This window comes from Crocuta crocuta, unplaced genomic scaffold, assembly GCF_008692635.1.
Source record: "Crocuta crocuta isolate KB4526 unplaced genomic scaffold, BGI_CrCroc_1.0 scaffold727, whole genome shotgun sequence".
Taxonomy (NCBI): Eukaryota; Metazoa; Chordata; class Mammalia; order Carnivora; family Hyaenidae; genus Crocuta; species Crocuta crocuta.
Window position 1 is genome coordinate 651,983 of NW_027527964.1, and position 16,813 is coordinate 668,795.

The 16,813-nt window shown below is 39.9% G+C and overlaps 1 protein-coding gene across 4 annotated transcripts in view; it reads left to right on the top strand.

Annotated features, from left to right (window-relative positions):
• Positions 1–16,813, top strand: part of ZFP1 (ZFP1 zinc finger protein) — a 40,067-nt gene that overhangs the window by 10,737 nt on the left and 12,517 nt on the right. Inside the window, exons 1-2 of one of the 4 annotated variants that reach the window (XM_077752801.1) lie at positions 100–133; positions 12,772–12,830. In XM_077752801.1, coding sequence (XP_077608927.1) covers positions 12,816–12,830 — 15 coding nt within the window. In that variant the 5' untranslated portion in view covers positions 100–133; positions 12,772–12,815. Of the gene's footprint in view, positions 1–99; positions 134–7,834; positions 8,041–12,771; positions 12,831–16,813 lie in introns of those variants that run through there. The other 3 variants (XM_077752802.1, XM_077752798.1, XM_077752800.1) reach the window with 3 other exon arrangements.

The window sequence follows — 16,813 nt, forward strand, 5'->3', positions numbered from 1 at the left end:
GGTGGACCGTGCCGAAAAGCTGGGTGACGCTGCGAGACTCAGGATGCATAGGCAGCGCCTGATACCCTCAGGTGGACAGAATTGGAGGGACCACAGAATTGGAGGGTCCGGTCACAGTTGTGTCACAAACTTCGTAAGTTCTTGCCTTTATCATTCTCTTATTCCTCATCTGTACTAAACATAGTCTTGGAAAGGCACAGAGAATGAAGCAGTCACTGAATGCCCCGGGGATCCTTGGATGGAAACTTGCCTAGCCATTGGCCATGTGAAGAATCCTTCACTCATCAGGGAGAACAATAGACTTGTCGGATGCTCAGTAAGATAACTGGATTTTTCCAGGTCCAGGCTGTTCCATTTATGTTTAACTTATGTTTAAAATGAAGGAACAAAAGTATGACATATTCACTTTCCTCCGATTCAGGAGAATTTTTTTTTGCAAGCTTCCTACTTTGTAACTTTGCCGTGAGAAAAATAGATGAAAGGCCACTTCTCGGAGCCCCCAGACTCCGAGAGCTGTGATCAGCTACCACTCCCTTCCATCGTCTCAGGTATGAAAGAGGGAGGCAAGCCAACTTGCTCGGACGAAAGGAAACCAGATGGTGTTGTCAGCCACTAGAAATAGCCAAGGACACCTGCCAGTAAGAGGTCTGATTGTAGAGTCTCTGAATTATGATCATGGAGCCTAACACCTGATTGTGGAGTCTTGGCTCAAACCTCACCTGCCCAGTCAAGCCTTCTCTAGCCAGTCTGTTCCAAAATGCACCCCACTGGGGCACTCCTGATACGACCTCCGCAGTGGTGAACGCCATCTGACACACTTCCTATTTTACTTTTTGTTTACTGCCTGCCCCCCAACTGGAATATAAGCTCACAAACGGAGGGAGCGCTGTGTGTCGCTCACAGCTGGGCCTTCACAGGTGCTCGATAAACCCTGATTGCAGGAACGCTGAATCAAAGAGCAGAAAATAAAGACACCTGGTGGAGGAACTAAACCTGTCACTCAGTACCTTAGAAAACGAATCATTTTAAGACCTGGCAAGGAGTAGGGAAACGCGGTTAATTGTGGGCCAAAAATTCTTACTAAACATTGACCTTCTCAGGTTTGAAGTCCAGATGAAGGAACAGAAAGTTGGCAATTAAATTCTAAGGTGATCGGGGGACATCTGAATGTGGAAATTCTTCAGAATAACATAGTGTTTTCAACATATAAATGGCAAAGGAAAAAAAAGATATGGAAGGAGAGGAAACCTTCATATTAAAAGACACCGATCTTAGGACGTGGACTCATTTGGATCTTGGGTTTTAACAATCTGAAAAAATATGTGATGTTTACGGAAAGAATTTGGAAAGATGAACACCAGCTGGATATGAATACTGTTAAGGAAACAGTGGGGTCTTGGAGACATTTGCAAGAGTCCAGGAGGTCAAGATTATTTTAATAATAATACTTAGAGATCATTTTCCTATTTCATTGAACTGACATTCGCACTGATGATGCAAAGGCAGTTGGAGGGGAGGGAGGACCTGCTGGTGCCCATCAGGATCCCAGAGAGTGGCACCAAACTGAACTGGCCAGCACTGCTTTCTGTGTTCTCACGCAACTATAGAGAAGTGTTAGTTTCACCTAAAAATTACCTTAATGGAGCAGCAACAATTTAATGGTCTTAAGTCATAAGCTTTGTGTCTCTTTAACACTCTGATGGAACGGGAGGTCTGTAGTATTGCCGCTGCCCGCAGGAGCATGACGGTGTCTCCAGGAAAATCACTTGTGCAGTCGCTATAGTGGTGAACTGCACTGGCGCTTTTCCCATGGAACACCATTTTTACTTGATTGGCTGACAGTCAAAGGAAGACTTGATGTTTGGCCGACATTTTCTCAAACATGAATGAAGTGAGCTGTCACTTCCAGGAAAACAACTGATTATATTTATTGCCCAAGGGAAAAATAGCTTTCAGGTGAAAATTAGAATTTTGGCAAAAACTTGTATCTGCTTCCCAATGCTTACAGCTTTTCTGAGGAGACCGGGGTGAAATTAGGGTGGTCCTTTGATACTATGTAATAAAATGTGTCAACACTTAAAAGATCTTCATGCCTAAGTCAGCCAGTTATTTTTCAAATGACCAAGGCATGATGTTACAAAATCATGCCTGGATAAATGATCCAAAGTGCGAGTTCTCTGTTGTTAAGCATAAGGCGGTAGGAGAATGTATTTTGTGTGTGCATATGGGGGGTGGGGGGGGTCTTCCTGCTTTTTGTACATTCCAGTACTTAGTCTTTTCCAAACATGCATAATTTTTACAAAGATACTATCACATTCTACATACTCTTGTGTGCTCTACATTTTTTTATTTCTCAGTGTATTAGACACCTCCCCCATGTAGTCAGTGCACATTATCATTTTCAGTGCCTTCCAAATTCTATTGAGATATCACTACAATTTATATTTTACTTACATCTATTGAAATATTTTTAGCTTGTTTCCAGTGTTTTGCAAATATAAGCTACAATGTGAGGACATGCTTGTATGTGCGTACTTGTACATGATTAAGGATTATGATAATTTAAAATTTTCTAATTTTGATTCAATGAGGCCTTCTGAAAGATTTTAACATATTACAGTCCTACCAGAATTGTATAAAAACGTTTTCCCAGGGGCGCCTGGGTGGCTCAGTCGGGTAAGTGTCTGACTTCAGGTCATGATCTTGCAGTTCTTGGGCTCAAGCCCCACATTGGGCTCTGTGCTGGTAGCTCAGAGCCAGGAGCTGCTTTGGATTCTGTGTCTCCCTTTCTTTGTACCCCTCCTCTGCTCATGCTCGCTCTCTCTCTCCCAAACATAAACATTTAAAATAAATTTTTAAGATATTTTTCCAAATTATTCCAACTCTAGGTATCATTATTGTTTTAAATATTGGCCCAACTTATAGGTCCAAAGGATATTATATACATTAGTAAAGAGAAACATTTTTCAAGTTTTATTATTTATTTTTGAGAGAGAGAGAGTGCAAGGATGGGGGAGGGACAGAGAGAGAGGGAGAGAGAGAGAGAGTCCCAAGCAGGCTCTGCACTAAAAGCATGGAGCCCCAATGCGGAGCTCAAACTCAGGAACCGTGATTTCATATCATGACCTGAGATGAATTCAAGAGTCAGATGCTTAACTAACTGTGCCACCCAGCCTCCCCAAGAGAAACATTTTTTGATAAATTTATTGTTCTATGTGCTTCCTCTTTAATTGGCCATTCATATCCTTATTTTTCTTATTGTGGTTCAGTTAACTTGTAAGAATTTATAAAATAAATTCATTATTCTTTTATATATGTACCACATATATTTTTCAAGTTTATTTGTCTTTAACTTTCCTTAAAGCATTTTTTTTTCAGAATTTAATTTTCTCTCTAGTTGAATTTGTCAATTATTTCCTTTATGATTTCTGACTTTGGTGTCATACCTTCTCACCCAAAGAATATAAAAAAACATTCCATTTTCCTTCCTTCCTTCCTTCCTTCATCTCTCTCTCTCTCTCTTTCTCTCTGTCTTTCCTTATCTCTATACCCAACATGGAGCTGGAACTCACAACCCGGAGATCAAGAGTCACACGCTTTTCTGACTGAGCCAGCCAGGCGCCCACCCCCTTTATCATTTCTTTAAAACTTTGATAGCTTCCACTTTAAAATTTAAACCTTGAATCCACAGCCACTCTGGAAAACAGCATGAAGCTTCCTCAAAAAGTTAAAAATAGAACTACCCTATGACCCAACAATTGCACTACTAGGTATTTATCCCAAGGACACAAAAACACTGAATTGAAGGGGCACGTCATCCACTCCAATATTCATGGCAGCACTACCAACCCAACAATAGCCAAATTATGGAAGGAGCCCAAATGTCCATCAGTTGATGAAGGGGTTAAGATGTGATACACACACACACACACACACACACACACACACACACACACAGTGGAATGTTATTCAGCCATAAAAAAGAATGAAATCTTGTCATCTGTAACCATGTGGATGGATCTAGAGTGTATTATGCTAAGGTAAATAAGTTAGTCAGAGAAAGACAAACACTATATGATTTCACTCTTGTTTTTATAAGAAACAAAACAGATGAACATAGAGGAAGGAATTTTTTGAAAAAAGAGAGAGGGAGGCAAACCATAAGACCCTCTTAACTATAGAGAACAAATGAGAGTTGCTGGAAGGGAGGTGGGCGGGGAGGGACTAACTGGGTAATGGGAATTGAGGAGGGCATTTATCGTGATGAGCACTGGGTGTTATACGTAGTGAGGAATCACTAAATTCTACTCCCAAAACCAATAATACACTATATGCTAACTAACTAGATTTAAATAAAAACGTAACCAAATAAATCTAATATGCAGTCTTGGGAACTAACATTTTCTAATATTTTTCCTTTGAATTGTTAATGAGTAGCCCAAGAATGATGAATATTCCAGTCTTTCACTAGTATTCATTAATTTGTGTAATGTATTTTTACATCTAATACTTATTAGCCTTTCTTTTTAAAAAACTGTCCCAAGTATTCTGTTTTTCTTTTTGATGAAGTATGGAATTATTCCATCAAGCAAACAAACAAATAATCAAAACAGTGCAAACAGTAAATAACAAAAAGACCTTCTCAAGAATTTTATTTTTATGAATTTAGAGTTATGCATCCATCACTTCCATCCAGTATACTGTTTTTTAATTCTAATAAAATATACATAACATGAAATTTACCATTTTACCCATTTTTAAGCATATAATTCCATGGCATTAAGCGTATTCACAGTGTGGTACAGCCACCTCCATTATCCTACAGGGAAACTTTTCAGAGCCTTTTCCTCATCCCACACAGAAACCCCCTACCTGTTACGTGCTAACTCTCCATGCCTCCTCCCTCTAGTCCTTGGTAATCTCTATTCTACTTTCTTTATGATCTTGTCTATTCTAGATACTTCATGTAAGTGGAACTACACAATATTGCTCCTTTTGTATCGGGGCTATTTCATGTGACATATCTTCAGTGTCCATCCACATTATAGCATATGACAGAATTTCCTTCTTTTTTTGGCTGAATAATATTCCATTATATGTATATACCACATTTATTTACCCATTTTTTAAAGTTTTTAAAAGTTTATTTATTTATTTTGTGAGAAAGGGAGGGGGGAGAAGAAGAGAGAGGGATAGAGAGAGGACCCCAAGCAGGCTCTGCGCTGACAGTGCTCTCCAACGCTGAGCTCAATCCAATCATGAGATCATGACCAGACCTGAAACCAAGAGTTGGATGCTCAACTGACTGAGCCACCCAGGCGCCCCTATTTGTCCATTCTTTTGGTGATGGACACTTAGGTTCTTTCTACCACTTGGCTATTGTGAATAAACCTGCTATGAATATTGATGTACAAGTACCTTTTTAACACTACACATTATTTTAATTAAAAGTCAGTTGCGGGGCACCAGTGTGGCTCAGTTGGTTAAGTGTCTGGCTCTTGACAGGCTCAGATCATGATCTCATGGTTTGTGGGTTCGAGACCTCCATCAGACTCTGAACTGATGGTCCAGAGCCTGCTTGGGATTCTCTCTCTGTCTGCTCCTCCCCTGCTCGTGTGTGCTCTCTCTCTCTCAAAATAAATAAATTAACTTAAAAAAAAAAAGTTAGTTGCTACCACTGTGTACGTATGAGAATGGCCAGAATCCACACGACTGACAGCACCAAATGCTGGCAAGGATGTGGAGCAACAGGAACTTTCATTCACTGCTAGTGGGGATGCAACATGGTGCAGCCACTTTGGAAGACATTTTGCAGTTTCTTACAAAACTAATTATACTCTTACCATATGATCTAGCAGTTACACTCCTTAGTACTTACCTAAACGAGTAAGTTATTTTATGTCAACACAAAACCTTGCACATGAGTGTTTATAGCAGCTTTATCCATAATTGTCAAAACTCGGAAGCAGCCATTCAAAAGGTGAATGGATAAATGGTGTACATCCACATAACAGATTATCCGGTGGCAAAAAGAAATGAGCTATTGGGGCACGTGGCTGGCTCAATGCACGTGGAGCATGCGACTCTTAATCTCCAGGTTGTGAGTTCAAACTCCACATTGGGTGTAGAGGTAAAAATGTTTTAATGTTAAGAAAAAAAAAAGAAGAAATGAGCTATCAAGCCATGAAAAGATATGCAGTAACCTCTAATGCATATATTTTTAAAAAATTTTAATGTTCATTTATTTTTGAGACAGAGCAAGTGGGGGAGGGGCAGAGAGAGAGAGAGAGAGAGACAGAGACAGAGACAGAATCTGAAACAGATTCCAGGCTCCAAGCTGTCAGCACAGAGCCCGATGTGGGGCTCAAACTCACAGACCACAAGATCATGACCTGAGCCAAAGTTGGACTGACTGAGCCACACAGGCGCCCAGGCGCCCCTCTAATGCATATTTTTCTTTTCTTTTCTTTTTTTTTAAATTTTTAACGTTTATTTATTTTGGAAAGACAGAGAAAGGCAGAGCGCAAGCAGGGGAGGGGCAGAGAGAGAGGGAGACACAGGATCAGAAGCAGGCTCCAGGCTCTGAGCTGTCAGCACACAGCCGATGCAGGGCTTGAACCCACGAACTGTGAGACAATGACCTGAGCGGAAGTTGGACGCTTAACCAACTGAGGCACCCAGGCGCCCCTCTAATGCATATTTCTAAGCGAAAGAAGCTAATCTGAAAAGGCTACATACTATATGATTCCAGCTATACTAAATCATGCATACCTAAAAATATCAGTGTTTTCCAGGGGCTCAGGGAGTGTGAGGAAGGGATGAATAGATGGAACACGAGGGATGAAAAACTATTCTGTATGATATTATAGTGGTGTATACATGTCATTATGTATGAGTGAATTCTAATGCAAACTATAGACTTTGGGTGATGTGTCAATGTACATTTCATTATAACAAAAATGTACCACTCTGGTAGGGGATATTCATAGTGGAGAAGGCCATGCATGTGCAGGGGCAGGTGGTATATGAAAATTCTCCGTACTTTTCCCTCAAATTTTGCTGTGAACATAAAACTGCCCTTAAAAAACAAAGAAAAAGTTGGGGCACCTGGGTGGCTTAGCCAATGAAACTTCTGACTCTTGTCGGTTCAGGTCATGATTTCACGTTCATGAGTTCGAGTCCCGTGTCAGGCTCCATGCCGACAGTGCTGTCTGCTTGGGATTCTCTCTCTCGCTCTCTGCCCCTCCCCTGCTTGTCTGCTTGGCAGCATGCCCACGTGCAGGCACGCTCAGGTGGGCACACACACACATTCTCTCAAAATAAATTAATTTTAAAAAATCTTAAAAAAGAAGCTAGTTGTAGCACATGATATCTTTATGGCCAGTTTTATTTTATTTTTAAGTAATCTCTACACCCAATATGGGCCTCAAACCTATAACCCTGAGATCAAGAGTCACGTGGTCCGCCGAGCCAGGCAAGCGCCTCTGACCAATTTTATTTTTAAAAAATCAGAAAGGTATGCACTTAATGTTACACACAGTTATCTTTGAAAATTTAGAATACTTGCTTTTATTTTATATTTTCTAATTTAAATACATTATCATGGATTACCTATGTAATTTTTTTTTTTACTATGTAATCTTTCAAAGCCAGGTTTTTGTTTTCTTTTTCTTTGGGAAGAGGTGGTTCTAATTCATAACCCTTTCTGGGGTAAGTAAACAGTCCAGGCCAGGGATTATTTTAGTCTCACGCCACCCGCTAAACCAGATGAAGACTTTCCGGAGAGTCCCTACAGCAGGGCCCCAAAGACTTATGGGAAACGTAGTCCCGAGGTTGGATGAGCCGCCCCTCAGAGGACCCTGGGACGGCAAGCAACCCTTGCATCTGCGCATGTGCAGTGTTGCGAGCGCGCCGGTGGCTGCCCTTCCCCCACCTCCTGCCGCGAGTGGGTGACAGGGCCCGGGTCTCCGCGCGTCTTCGCTGACCGGCGCCGTGACCTGGCTTGGCACTGAGCCACAAGTGGAGGCTGTGCCCCTCCAGGTATGAGGGGGGGGCTGCCATGCAGTTCCGCGAGGGCTGGGGGCCGCGGAGAAGGAGATGAGGGATGGGCTCCTGACCGCGCAGGGTGGGAGCCCAAACTTCGGCGACTCGCAGGCGGCGGTGACCCTCGGAGCGGTGTCCGGGGCCGCTCCGCGCCGTCCTCCGCGCGGGGCTGGCGGGGCCCTCCTGGCCGGACGTGCGGGGGCGGGGACGGCGGCGAGAGAGGGCGGCGGCGAAGGCTCGCCTTCCTCCCTTTGTCAGGAGAAGCGCCGCCGACTGGCCGCCAGGGTCTCCTGTCGCGCGGGAACGAGTCCGGAAGCCCGGACGGGTGCGCGCGTGACCAGGCCCCGCGGGCGCGGGGCGAGGCCAGGGGCGGGGCCGCACACACCTGGCGGCGCCCGGAAGCCGTGTGCTGAGTACCTGAGCATCACCTGGTGCAGGGAGGCATGAAAGCCCCAGCCAAGTTCCTGATGCACACGGCGTGCCAAAAGAGCTCTGACCTCTTTGCAAAAGCCTTTTAGGCTAAGTCTCACTCTAGTTCTCACACCTAGCCTGTGACGTCGCTAGTATCTCAGTTGCAACTGAAGGAAAAACCGGAGGCTTAGATGGGTGGTGTATCCGAGCCTCCCGATATTTTGTGTGAGTGGCACATGTTTTTTCATTTGCCTTTTGATTTTGCTCCCTGGTAGTTTGGCCTTGCCAGTGTTTTGAATTTCTCTATAGTTGAATTTACTACCCTTGCCTTTTATGACACTCAGAAGCCTTTACCACTTTGAGATTATGCTAGTTGACTTATGATTTCCACTGGTGCGTTAGAATCATTTGCATCAGAAATCTGCCAATACTTTTATTATGATCCTATTAATGGCTGCATTTAGTTAGGGGGAATGGACACCTTTATGGTGTTGGATCTTATTGTAGGCCTTTCTAGTGTTCAAGTCTTGTTATGTTTTGTCTCCCTTAATGGCACTTTATGCTCTACAAAAGTTTGTCATTAAAAAAAAAGTTTATCACTTTTCTTTATCCTTATGTAGTTTATTGTTGAAGATGAAATCATTTTTCCATGATTTCATATTTTTTCTCTTGTATTTTTATTTTTCATTGTTCTTATTTTGTATATTTGGGATTTCTTCCCCTTTTTGTTTTTGTCTCCTTAATTAGCATAGCCAATGGTTATCTGTTGTTTAAAAAATGTTTGTAAGTTTATTTATTTTGAGAGAGACAGAGACAGCATGAGCAGGGGAGGGGGAGAGAGAGGAAGAAAGAGAATCCCAAACAGGCTCCACTCTGTCAGCACAGAGCCACCTGGGTTCCCCTCTATTTTTATTATTAAAGAATAACTCTTTAATATCTATAGCATCTATAGTAGTGGCTCCTCCAGCATTTTTGATCATGGTAATTAGTGTCTTCCTTTTTTCCCCCCATTTGGTCATTGTCACTAGAGGTTTATCAATAGTATTGATCTTTTCAAATAATCAGGTTGTGATTTTATTGAATTTTTCCATTTTTCTGTTTTGAGGGAATTTTAAAAAATTATCTCTAGAGACAGAGTATGACAGTGCATGGTTGGGGAGAGGCAGAAAGGGGCGGGGGGGGGGGGGAGAGAATCCCAACAGGCTCCACCCTGTCAGCACAGAGCCCCACGTGGGGCTCGAACTCACAAACCTTGAGACCATGACCTGAGCTGAAATCAAGAGTCAGATGCTCAACCGAGCCAGCCAGATGCCCCTTTATTGATTTCTGTGCTTAACTTTATTATATCCTTCCTTATGCTTGCTTTGGGTTTAATTTATTTTTTTCTGGTTTCTTAAGGTGGAAGCTGAGGTAACTGATTAAAATCTTTCTTTTATAATATAGTTTAATGCTATAACTGTTTATAGTTACAGTTAATGTAATTAATAGTTTAATGCTGTACTTCTACTTGAGCTATATCTTTTCAAATTTTGATATGTTGTGCTTTCATTTCTATTCAGTTCTATGGTTTTTGGGGTTTTTTTTTAATTTGTGACTTCCTTTTTCAACCATTGGTTATTTAGAAGTTTGTTGTTTAATTTCCAAGTATTTGGAAAGAAGAAATTAACAGATCTCTTTCTATTAATTGATTTCTAGTTTAATTCTATTTTTGTCAAAGAATATACTTTGTTATAAATTTTAGTTCTTTAAAACTCTTTGTGGCCAAGAATATGATCTATCTGGGGAATATTTAATATGTGATTTAATGACTATTGTGCTGTTGGTGGTGGAGTCTTTTATAAATACAAAATGAGTCAGCGTTGTTGATAGCATGGTTCAATTTTTCTGTCTCCTTACTGGTTTTCTATCTACCTGTTCTGTCACTGAGAAAAGACTATTGATGTCTCCAACTATAATTGTGAATTTATCTATTTTTTTCTTTCTGTTCTGTCAATTTTTGCTTCTTGTATTTTGAAGTTCTTTTGTTAGGTACATATACATTTAGGATTGTTATGTCTTGTGGTCATTAGACACATTCACAAGGTGTTTATCATGGTGATGCTGTGTAATATCACTCTTATCTCTGGTAATACTGTTCTGAATTTTACTTTGATATTAATATAATCACTCTCTTTTGGTTAGTGTTTGCAAGGCATATCTTTTTTTATCCTTTTACTTTTATCTAGGTATGTTTTTCTATTTCAAACAGACTGCTTATAAACAGCACATAGTTGGCCTTCCTTTTTTATCCAGTTTGACAACCTCCATCATTTAATTGGTTATTTATGCCAATTATTAATATGGTTTAATTAAAATCTACCATCTTGCTAGTTTTTTCTACTTGTCCTAGTTGGTCTTCATTCATATTTAACTTTTTCCAACTACTTTTGGATTAGTTTGTACTTTTGTGATTTCATTTTTTTTCTTTGCTATTGGCTTATTTATATCCCCTTAAATTTTTTTTTTTGTGGTTGCCCTAGGGTTTACAATACATATCTGGAGTTAATCACAGTGGACCTGTAAATAATATTATACTGCTTTATGTATAATATAGGATCCTTACAACAATATACTCCCAATTTCATCATCCCATCTTTTGCACTATCGTCATATGTTTTAGTTTTACATATGCCATAACCCCACAAAACTTAGCTATTTTTTGACAGGTATCTTTTAGAGTGATTAAAAGTATGAAAGATTCCTTTAGAGTCATCTTTATTTTAACCATTCCATAAGATCTTTATTTCTTGTATAGATTCAGGCTTTTGTCTGGTATCATATTCCTTCTACCTGAAGAACTACTTTACATATTTCTTCTAGTACAAGTCTACTGGTAATGAATTCTGTTTTTGTTCAAAAAGGTTTTGATTTCACTTTCATTTTTTGAAGGATGTATTTGCTGGGTATAGAATACTGGGCTAAAAGTTGCTCTGCTTTTTTTTTTTTAAGTTCTGTAGGGGCACCTGGATGGCTCAGTTTGTTAAGGGTCTGACTCTTGATTTTGGCTCAGGTCATGATCACACAGTTGGTGGGATCGAGCCCTGTATTGGGTTCTGTGCTGACAGGGAAGAGGCTACTTGGGATTTTCTCTGTTCTCTCCCTCTCAAAATAAATATATAAACTTAAAAAAAAAATAGGAGTGCCGGGGTGGCTCAGTTGGTTGAGTGGCCAACTCTTAATTTTAGCTCAGGTCATGACCTCACAGTTCATGAGTTCGAGCCCTGCATTAGACTCTGTGCTAACAGCATGGAGCCTGCTTGGGATTATCTGTCTTCCTCTCTCTCTGTCCCTCCTCTTGTCATGCTATGACACACTCTCTCTCAAAAATAAATAAAACATAAATAAGTAATAAAGTATTTTAAAGATGTCACTGCATTTCTTTTGGCTTGTATAGTTTCTGATGAGAAATTGACTGTGATTCTTGATGTAGGTCCTCTATATAATGTGCCATTTTTCCCTCTGGCTACTTTCCAGACTTTCTCTTTAACCTTGGTTTTCAGTGATTTGAATATGATATCTTACATATTTTTGGGTTTGGTTTGGTATTTATCCTGTTTAGATAAACTGTTGGAGCTTCTTAGATCTATAGTTTGGTATCATTCATTATTTTTTGAAAATTCTCAGTCATTATGTCTTCAAATACTTGTTCTGTCCCATACTCATTTCTCTTTTTGGGATACCAATGACATGTTTGTTAGACCATTTGATATTGAACTATAGCCTTTGGATTCTCTGTTTACTTAATTTTTCATTCTACTTTGTTTCTGTGTTTCACTTTGGGTAATTTCTTTTGACTTATCTTCAGAATTACTGAAAATTTCCTCAGCTTTATTGAATCCACTCTTGAACCTGTTAGTTTTCTTTCAACTATGTTACTGTGCTTTCTTTTCCATTTGATTTTTTTCTTACAGTTTTCATCTTTTCTGAAATTTCTCATTTGTTTATGTTGTACACCTTTTCCATTAAAGCTTCTAAAATACAAATCATAGTTGTTTTAAATTCCCTGTCTGATAATTTCATCAGTTGAAGTTTGTGTTGATTGCTTTGTCTCTTGATAATGGGTTGTCTTAGTTTTGCCTTTTCTGGTGTCTCACAATGTTTGATTGAAGGTAAGTGCTGCCAGCATGATCGTTTAGGTCCCTTCTGAAGAGGCAAGGGACTCTCCCAGTAGGTGGTATTTTCCTAAGTGATGTGTAAGGATTTGTAAATAAGTCATTGTAGGCGTTCCAAAGCAGGTCACATCATTAGTAACAATATTTTCCTTCTTCTGTCTTCCAGTTCTGCCTTCACAGTTCTCAGCCTTTACACCAAAGCTGCAAAAAATGAACAAATCCCAGGTGAGTTGATTGTTTTTCCCAATTTTGTTTTTTTAGTGCATTTGAGGAAGTTGATAAGGACCCAGAAAATGAAATAGAAAGGCAGAGATGAGTAAAACTTAAGGAAAATGTAGTAAGAATAATTGATTAGTACCAGCACCCAAAAAGCAAACCAAGTTAATTGTCTTGAATTGATTTTGAGTGGCATCTCCTTGGTTCTCTGGTATTAGATCTGAATGAATTTTATGGACCTTCATATAGATGGTATTTTGGACAACATCCCCAGAAACAAGGGGTTTATCAGTTTGTCTCTGGTTATTTCATATAGCATTCTTTACTGCAAATGTGGGGTTTTGTGTGTATCTTATTTTCTCAGTCAAATTAGCATGATGCCAAAAAACTCAGTAAATATCTGACTGTGTGTGTATTTAAATTCTACCCCCAAACCTCCACAATACTACTGTTGTTACTTTGTTGAGTAGTTTTCTTTTTTATTTTTATTTTTTTAATGTTTGTTTTATTTTGAGAGAGAGAGCATAAGCTGGGGAGGGGCAGAGAGAGAGGGAGAAAGAAGATCCCAAGCAGGATCTGCACTGTCAGCACAGAGTCCTATGTGGGGCTCAAACTCACAAAATGTGAGATCGTGACCTGAGCTGAAGTCAGATGCTTAACCAAATGAGTCACCCAGACATCCCACTTGAGTAGCTTTTCAGAGTTTTTAGGTACATATTTACATGAGTACAAATACAAGTTTTTATAGGATAGCATAGTAATCATGCTGATTTGTTTCTATGTGCTTTGTTTTTTAATAATAGTCTTCGTTTTTTAGAGCAGTTTGAGTTTACAGAAGATGTGAGTGAAAGGTGCAGGGTTTTTGTATACACCTTCACTCCTTCCACACGTGGGGCTTACCCTGTTAACATCCTGCATTAATGTGGTACACCTGCCACTGTTCGTGAGCCAATATGAATACTTTAACTACAATCTGTAGCTTACATTAGGTTTTATTCTTGGTGTTGTACCTTCTGTGGATTTGGACAAATACATAATGATATGTACCCACCATTATAGTTTCATACAGAATAGTTTCCTGCTCTAAAAATCCCCTGTGCTCCACTATTCATCCTCCTCACCCCTCCCTGAGCCCCTGGAACCCGCTGATCATTTTACTCTGTGCGTAGGTCTGCCTTTTCCAGAATGTCGTACAGTTGGAGTCATACAGTATTTAACCATTAGTTTTTTTTTTTCACTTAGGAACATGCATTGAGGTTCTTGTACATCATTTCATGGCTTGACAGCTCATTTTTACCACTGAATAATATTCTGTTGTGTGGATGTACCACCGTTTATTTATCCATTCACGTATTGATTGGTTGCTTCTGAGTTCTGATAGGCATGCATGAAGCTGCTACAAACATTCATGTGCAGGATTTTGTGTGGGGATAAAAATAATTTACTCATTTGAGTAAATAGTAAGGAGTGTAATTTGCACGATCATATGGTAAGAGTATGTTTAGTTTTGTAAGACACTGCCAAAATGTCTTTCAAAGTGGCTGTGCCATGTTGCATTCCTACCAGCAGTGAATGAAAGTTCCTGTTGCTCCACATCTTTGCCAGCATTTGGTGCTGTCAGTCTTGTGGATTCTGGCCATTCTCATAGGTGTGTAACAGTATTTCATTGTAATTTATAGTTCCCTTATGACATGATGTTGAGTATATTTTCGTATGTTTACTTGCCATCTCTACATTTTCATTTATGAGGTGTCTATTAAGTCTTTGGCCCATTTTTAAATCAGGTTGTTTTGATATTGTTGATTTTTAAGAGTTCTTATGTATATTTTGGGTACCAGTCGTTTATCAGGTATGTGTTATGCAAAGATTTTTCTCCTCATCTGTACCTTGTCTTTTCATTCTCTTGATTTTGTATTTTTATCATTCAGTAACGTATCTGAAGTCTTTCCATAAAGGAGCATTTGGTTTCCTTATTTTGTTTTATTGTGTAATGTAACACATATACAAAGGAGTATATAAAGCATTGTAATAGTCTTTATATATATCATAACAATATGTATAACAAATATGTATACATTAAAGAATAATAAAAAAAAATGGGCACTCATGTACCTTACCCAAGTTAAGAAATAAAACATTCTCTGGAGTGCCTGGGTGGCTCAGTCGGTAAGTGTCTGACTTCAGCTCAGGTCATAATCTCATGGCTCCTGAGATTAAGCGCAAGCTGTGCTAACAGCTCAGAGCCTGGAGCTTCAGATTCTGTGTCTCCCTCTCTCTCTCTCTTGCTCACAATCTGTCGGTCTCTCTCTCTCTCTCTCTCTCAAAACTAAATAAACATAAAAAATAGAACATTCTTTGTTCTTGATGATATATTCTCCAATTGAATCATCCTAGTAGGTAGCCTCCACTTGACATTTTTGTTAATTATTCCCCTGCTTTTCTTTTTTCTTTTTTTAAAAGTTTATTTTGAGAGAGAGTGCATGCAAGCAGGGGAGGGGCAGAGAGGGAAAGAGAGAATCTCTGTGCTGATAGCACAGAGCCTGATGTGGGGCTCGATCCCACAAAGTGAGATTGTGACCTGAGCCAAAATCAAGAGTCGGATGCTTAACTGATTGAGCCACCCAGGCATCCCTCCCCTGCTTTTCTTAAAGATTTTACCACTTGTCTACATATATCCCTAATCAATATAAAATCCAGAAACTATAGCTGGAATTTATATTCCCTTGTGTTGCATAATTTTCTTTCTGATTGGTGGAGGTTATTTTTCTTTTTCTTCCAGACCTCAAGATCTAAAAGATGTCCTTATATGTACCCATGTTCGCTTTGTCAAGACTTGAGTTTTTGGGGGGTTTTTTTTAATCATTTTTTTTCAAGTTTCATTAGCCAGTAATTAACCAAACAGAGATGAAACCACTCATGCATTATTGGTGATAGTCTAAAATGATGTAAGCCTTACTAGGGAAACAGTGTGTCAAAAATTATCAAGCAAGCAGAAGTCTAGTTGTGTCTAGAGATTTTGCTGGTGTTGGATAAATGTTTCTAGGAGAAGATGAGCTGAATAGAGTCTGAGCCCTATTCTGGCTTCAGCTTTTCTGACAGTTTCCAAAAATTCAATTTGGAGAAGTCATTGACAAGGTCATGAGAAACAGGAAAACATAGGACTCACATGGTTGAGCCATCTGGCAGGGTCAAAGTGTGGATCGGGTATTGAATGTCTGGTGGAAATATAATTAAACCAAGTGGGTTGCTCTATATTCTCTGCTTTTTAGCTCACTGGTCCACTGCCAACTCTCAGGAGTAGATCAAAGCATAACACTTCTGTAAGATGGAGTGAGTGTCCTCACCTGGTCCAGGACAGAGTGGTGTGGAAGGGAAAGGTGGTAGTAGTAGATGTCACCAGCACATGTTGAAAACAAGTCAAACCAAGTGCAGATAAGAACCTGGGCCAGGCTCACCCAGGCATTCTGCCCCGGGGTTAAAAAGGTGGTACAATGGCAGTAGGCTTCTTGCTTATAACAGCCCTCAACATGGCTGCTTTTGAGTCACACTGTTGCACTCTGCATGACCAGGAATTAGGTATCAGTAGATAGTCCCTGCCGCCCTGCAGTCTCTTTCAAACTCCCGGGGATTTCCTTCAGCTCTGGTGTTGATCTTTTGTTTGCCTCTCCCCATGTCTTTGTCTTTTTTTGGGTCACTATTGTTTCATTGGTGTGCATTCTTCAGTATCTTCTTAAGAAAGAGTATGTGAGGGGCGCCTGGTGGCTCAGTGGGGTAAGGCTCAGATCGTGATCTCACAGTCATGAGTTTGAGCCCCACACCAGGCTCCATGCTGATGGTGTTGAGCCTGCTTGGGATACTCTCTCCCTCTCTGCCCCTCCCCAGCGCGCCCTCTCTCTCAAAATAAATAAACTTAAAAAAAAATTCTTTTTAAAGGGTATGTTTGAACATTTTTTTAGACTTTTCATTTCTGAAAATATCTTCATTCCATTGTG